Source organism: Mastomys coucha, unplaced genomic scaffold (assembly GCF_008632895.1).
Source record: "Mastomys coucha isolate ucsf_1 unplaced genomic scaffold, UCSF_Mcou_1 pScaffold23, whole genome shotgun sequence".
NCBI classification, from domain to species: Eukaryota; Metazoa; Chordata; class Mammalia; order Rodentia; family Muridae; genus Mastomys; species Mastomys coucha.
The window spans coordinates 102,501,113-102,507,710 of NW_022196906.1; the positions used below are offsets into that span (position 1 = coordinate 102,501,113).

General features: G+C 43.0%; 1 protein-coding gene across 3 annotated transcripts in view; it reads left to right on the forward strand.

The window, feature by feature from the left end:
• Ip6k2 (inositol hexakisphosphate kinase 2) overlaps positions 1-6,360 on the forward strand; it is a 41,471-nt gene extending 35,111 nt beyond the window's left edge. For all 3 annotated transcript variants that reach the window (XM_031343427.1, XM_031343426.1, XM_031343428.1), the window contains 2 exons: positions 4,704-4,879; positions 5,572-6,360. In XM_031343427.1, the coding sequence (XP_031199287.1) occupies positions 4,704-4,879; positions 5,572-6,072 (677 nt within the window). In that variant the 3' untranslated portion in view covers positions 6,073-6,360. The remainder of the gene's footprint in view (positions 1-4,703; positions 4,880-5,571) is intronic.
• The last annotated feature ends 238 nt before the right edge of the window (positions 6,361-6,598 follow it).

The window sequence follows — 6,598 nt, forward strand, 5'->3', positions numbered from 1 at the left end:
ACTGAGGCTGGGCTCCACAGCTCTGCATTGCAGTTGGTTGTGGTTTCCTGGGAAGAGAAGTTCTCCTTCATGAGGAGTGAGGGCTACAGTTATCATGTTAGATCTTGGGGACAGAGGACAGCTTACTTTTTTATTTTTCTTTTTTAGTACTGGGGATTCATCGATCTAAACAAACCCTCTGACCATTGGGATAACTTAGTAAAGTTACTCTTGTTCAGTTTTTAATTATTTTCCTAAATTAGATTGTGAAGCAAGTCTGAGATATATCATTTTCTCTGTTTATACCTTATCATGTATCCCCAAAAGGTAAAAATATTTTAGTATGAGGACCAGTTTGACTTCCAACATCCATGTAACAACTGGATACACCTGTAATCCCAGCATTGGGAGCAGACATGGGAGGATCCCTGGTACTCATTAGCTAGCCACTCTAGCCAAATCATTAAGTACCAGGCTCTCTGTAAGACCCTGTCTCAAAAAAAAAAAAAAAAGGGGGGGGGGGGGAATGATGGAAGAAGACAGCAGTGTCAGCCTCTGTTCACACATATGTACACACGTGAACATGTGCACACAGCCACAAAAATATTTTAAAACATTGATACCATTTTACTTATCAACATAGAGAATAATTCTTTACTATAAATTACCTATTTCACTGGGTGGTGGTGCACACCTTTAATTTCAGGAATTGGGAGGCAGAGGCCAGCCTGGTCTCTAGAGCAAGTTCCAGGACAGCCAGGGCTACACAGAGAAAGATTGTATCAGAAGTGGAGGGGGAGGGAGGAGGAAAGACAGAAAGACAGAGACAAGCAGAGAATGAGAATGAATGAATGAATGCCTGCCTGCCTGTTTCATGTTCATAATTTATCTACTTGTCTGAGTAAATGTCTTTTTATTGTTGGTTAGTTTAAGGGGCAGATCCATGTAGAGTTCTTAATATAGCATTGGATTTGAAGTATTTAAGACTTTTAAAATATTATTTCCATTTTTTTTATTTTTAGAGATTTTTCCCAGACAAGTAAATAAAGGTCAGGACTAGGAAGATGTATCTGTGGTTAGATAAGGCTTCTCTCTCTCTCTCTCTCTCTCTCTCTTTTTTTTTAAGATTTTATTTTTATATATATATATATATACATATATATATATATATATATATATATATACATATACATATACATATATATGAGTACGCTGTACTGTTTCGAGGCACACCAGAAGAGGGCATCAGATCCCATTACAGATGGTTTTGAGCCACCATGTGGTTTCTGGGAATTGAACTCAGGACCTCTGGAAGAGCAGTCAGTGCTCTTAACCGCTGAGCCATCTCTCCAGCCCTAGATAAGGCACAAAGACCTGGGTTTGAATCCCCAATACAGAAAAATCAGCCTGACAGCACTGGTCTGCAACCGTCGATGGAGGAAGGGCAGAGACACAAAGACTCTAGAACTCACTAGCCAGCTGGTCTAGTCAATTAGTGAGTTCCAGGTTCAATGAAAAAGCCTATCTCACCTTATAAGGTTGGAAGTGATAGAGAAGGTCTATACTAATGCATGAATGTGCACATTAGAAACAGTGTAGAGTTTCCCACAGTCTGGGTTTTACTGAGTACTTTTGTTGGGTGTCTTTTACATAGGATCTTCCCCTCTCTTTACAGTAAGTTGTTATTTAGATCCAAAGACTTGATCAGATTCAGAGTCAGTTCTTCAGGGCCTATAAGCAAGAATCCTTGGGAATTCTTGGGAATCCTAAGTTGTCCGTTAGGAATCTTGGTGTTAGCTTTGTTTTTCAGTTGTTTTAGATCCACTTTTTTCAACAGGTGATTTTCTAATTTTGTTAGTCATTAGCTGGAATTCTACAAGGAATAACCTTGAGTTACAGTTGGAGAGAGATTGTTTGCTTTCCTTTTATTACTAGATGTGTGGGATAATGAATGAGTGGGTCCTAGTCCTCCAGAGGTGTCCTCACAGTGAGATGTTTTAGCATTATTTCAAATACATGAGTTAGGCATATTAGATATCTTTTTATTAAGTACAGGCTTTGTTTTTGGTATTGGGGATCAAACCCAGAGCCTTGTGCCTGCTAGATAAGCTCTCTCTCACTGACCGAAATCTCTAGCCCTACAACTGTTACCTTTACTGATAACCTAAGTTCAACAGGTTTGTTTTGGTTTGGTTTGGTTTGGTTTTTTGGTTTTTTTGGCTTTTTCAAGACAGGGTTTCTCTGTGTAGCCCTGGCTGTCCTGGAACTCACTCTGTAGACCAGGCTGGCCTCGAACTCAGAAATCTGCCTGCCTCTGCCTCCCAAGTGCTGGGATTAAAGGTGTGCACCACCACCACCCGGCAAGTTCAGCAGTCTTTAGCTGTTGTCTTTTTTTCTGTTTTGAAAAAGATGGTCTAGGAGATGACCATGTTTATTTGCTGTCCTAGAAGCTGACTTAAACCTTTTTAAGGCAGAAATCAATAAGTCTTTTCTGTAAAGAATTAACCTGTAAATATCTCATGTTTTGTAAGCCATACAGTCTTTTGTCACAACACCACCACTACAGCAACATCCATAGATATTAATATAAATTAATTAGTGTAGCTATGTTCTAATAAAACTTGAAAGTTACTTGTAACTAAACCTTTTCTTTTAAAGATATTTTCATGTGGGGTGTGTGTGTGTGTGTGTGTGTGTGTGTGTGTGTGTGTGTGTGTGTAGGCAGATGCCATGGTAGCCTGTAGATGTGATATGTGTGTGTGTGTGTGTGTAAGCAGATGCCATGGTGGTAGTCTGTAGATGTGATGTGATGTGATATTTGGGTGGGGGGAGAAAGGAGATGTCATGGTAGCCTGTAGAGAGTTGGGTGGGGGGACTGGGGTAAGGAGATGTCATGGTAGCCTGTAGAGACTGGAGAGCAGCCTCATGTCAGCCAGCCCTCACCTTCCAGCTTACTTGAGGCAGTATCTGCTTGGCACTTCTCTGTGTCCTTACTCCAGCCTATACAGCCCTCAAACTTCCAGGACATTTTTCTGCTATCACCTCACATCTCATTGTAAACATGCTGGGTTTACAGACATAAGCAACTCTATTCAGATTTTACATGGATTCTGAGTATCCAAACAGGTCATCAGGATTGTGTATAAGCAAGCTAGTTTCCAGCCTTGATCATCATGTTCGTAGGTCATAAAGTATTGTATATTTTGATACATTTGGTGAAGTATTATATATTTTGCATTAAAAATGTAAAATTTGAGCTGGAAAGATAGCTCTGTGTTTAAGAGTTCACACTGCTATTGGAGACCACTAGATCAGTTCCCAGCATCCAACTAGGTGGCTGGCTCATAACCACCTGTGACTCCAGCTCAGAGAATCTGAACTATTGTTCTCTTTTAGTACTGACATGTACAAACCAGTACAAACACACAGATGTACACAGACTTTAGAAATCAATCTTTCCTTCCTTCTTTCCTCCCTCCCTCCCTCCTCCTTCCTCTCTCTCTCTTTCTCTCTCTCTCTTTCTCTCTCTCCCTTTCCCTCCCCCACCTCTCTTTCTCTCCCTCTCCCTCTCCCTCTCTCTCCCTCCCCCCCCTCTCTTCTCTGTCTCTCTTTCTTTCTCTTGTTTTTTTCAGACTTTTCAGACTGGGTCTCTGTATGTAGTCCTAGATGTCCTGGAGATCACTATGTAGATCAGGCTGGCCTTGAACTTAGATCGTCTTGCTTCTGCCTCCTAAAGACTAAGATTAAAGGTGTATACCACCATACTTGCTAAAAAATTTTAAATATAATAATAATAATAATAATAATAATAATAATAATAATAATTGGGTATGATAGCATGTGCTTTTAATCCCAACACTAAGGAGACAGATGCAAGTGGATTTGTTAGTTTCAGGCCAGCTGGAGCTACACAGTGAGGCCCTGTCTCAATTTAATAATTTAAAAAAAAAAAAAAAAAAAAAAAAAGGAAAACAGGCTATGGCTCAGTAGTAGAGTACTTACCTAGCAGGTACAAGGCCCTGGTTCCAACCTCTGCACTCCAGAAATGTAAAATCCATTCCTAGTTATAAACTATACAACTGTGGACTGTGGTTTATTGACTTATGTTCTGGGCAGCACTGGTTCCTGATAAATAGAGAATGGTAAAATTCTCTCTGGTAAGAGCACTCCAGGCACTCAGCATGGTCATACAGTCCTGGAACCCAGAAGCATGAGGAGCACCACGTGTTCAAGGCCAGTCTGGTCTACAAAGTGTATTCCACACCAGCCAGGGCTGCACAGTCAAACCCTACCTCAAACTATCTTATACTATTCATTCTTTCTAGACTTGGCTAGTAAGCAGACATTTTTACAATTAAAGTATATTTTTATACTATTCAGAATTCTTATTTCAGGCTACAGGACATATCCATCTTATTTGCTGTTAACGTTTATAATTGAAGACAGTGTGCTGTTAGACTGTAATCTTTTACAAAGCTGAGTTCAGGAAAACAGCATGTGTATCCCTGGCTGGGGGCCCTCGGCCTGTGTTGAGCCCATACACTGGCTGTTGTATTTACCCTCATCTCCTGACAAACCAAGTAGGGGTGCCTCAGACCTCTCTTCTGCCCTGAGCTCCCTCCATGGGAGACAGTACCGCTAATGGAGAGTGTCCTGTAGGCCTAGGCTTTTTGAGTTATTATGTGCAGACACTTCCTCCTGGGCTATTGCCCTTAACCACCCAGAATTCATCTTACTGGAGAACCTGACTTCCCGCTATGAGGTGCCTTGTGTCCTGGACCTCAAGATGGGCACACGCCAGCATGGCGATGATGCTTCAGAGGAAAAAGCAGCTAACCAGATCCGAAAATGTCAGCAGAGCACATCTGCAGTCATTGGTGTTCGAGTGTGTGGCATGCAGGTGAGTGTGCTCAGATAGTACCAGGGTATCCACTGTGGCGGACGGAGTATTCTGAAATGCTCATAAAAGTTCAAATTTGGGATAATTCCCCCTTGGAACTTCTCCCACTCAGTCTCCCCCACTTGTTCTTAATATATTCAGTATGCTTTATTTAAAACAGCAGACAGACTTAGTAGGGATACATCTCAGTAGAGAGTGCACCCAGTATGCACGAGGCTGTGGGATTAGTACCCAGAACCCAAAACAAAGCATTTCAACTGGCTGAAGTTAAGCTCAATGCTAGAGTGCTTGCCTTGTATACACAAGGCCCTAGATTTGATCTCCAGCTTTAAAAAAAAGAAAAATTACAAAGTAAAAAAAAAAAAAAACCCTAGATTTGGCCTTACCTGAATTTGTTGTTTTCTGGTTAAAAAAGAAAGCATGTATGCCTACTTGAGCCCCCTGAGGCTATTCTAGATGGCTGAGTCCATAGTATGTGTCCATATACTAGGATACAAAGTTAAACCACCTCTGTTGATCTAGTTGCAGAATAGGGGACTTGAATCTAGGTGATGGGCCTATCCTGGTGGGCTCCTGTGTGACTGATGTACTCAAGCTACAGGAACTCAGTAGCCAGTCACATCACCTGCATTCACACAATGGGTAGGCCTTGAAATGGCCCTTTGATCCTGACTTGCTGGTCTTTCTCACAGGTGTACCAGGCGGGCACTGGGCAGCTCATGTTCATGAACAAGTACCATGGGCGGAAGCTTTCGGTGCAGGGCTTCAAGGAGGCACTTTTCCAGTTCTTTCACAATGGGCGGTACCTGCGCCGTGAGCTTCTGGGCCCTGTGCTCAAGAAGCTAACTGAGCTCAAGGCCGTGTTGGAGCGACAGGAATCCTACCGCTTCTATTCAAGTTCCCTACTGGTCATTTATGATGGCAAGGAGTGGCCAGAAGTGACCCTGGACTCAGATGCTGAGGACTTGGAGGACCTTTCCGAAGAGTCGGCTGATGAGTCTGCTGGTGCCTATGCCTATAAGCCCATTGGTGCCAGCTCGGTGGATGTGCGCATGATCGACTTTGCACACACCACCTGCAGGCTGTATGGCGAGGACAGTGTGGTGCATGAGGGCCAGGATGCTGGCTATATCTTTGGGCTGCAAAGCCTGATAGACATTGTCACAGAGATAAGTGAGGAAAGTGGGGAGTGAGCTCGCTAGCTAGTCCAGTATGTGAGAGACTCTTTGTGTCCCCCTACAGCTGTGCTGTCGGGAAGCAGGCCAGTATGGCTAGGTGTTGGCCTCTGCAGCCTGGAGCTGATAGACAGTGGCCCCTGTGACTGACCCAACCCCCCCACCCCCAGCCTGAGCCGGCCCTGGATGTGCTCAGAGCCTTTTATTTATTTTAACTATTTCTTCAACATTCCACATTTGATGATGCAGATACCTCTTTCTTCCCTGAGTGTAAATGTTCTAATACAGATCTTTTTGTTTATTGTATATGGTGATGTTGTCATTCTTTCTAAGAGCATGCAGACTCCCTCCCAGCCCACGGAAGCCTTACCTTGTGTTATGGTCTCCCAGGCCTGGCACCCACTCATTACAAAGGCTTATCTCTGTCTAAAGTGTCCCAGTCTAGCTTCTTAGGCAGGTCACTGTGGTTTGTGCTGGCTTGGTCTCTACCACCCTTACACAAAAGTACAATTGGTATAGCTTTCCCCATAGCCCTATGCAGCTT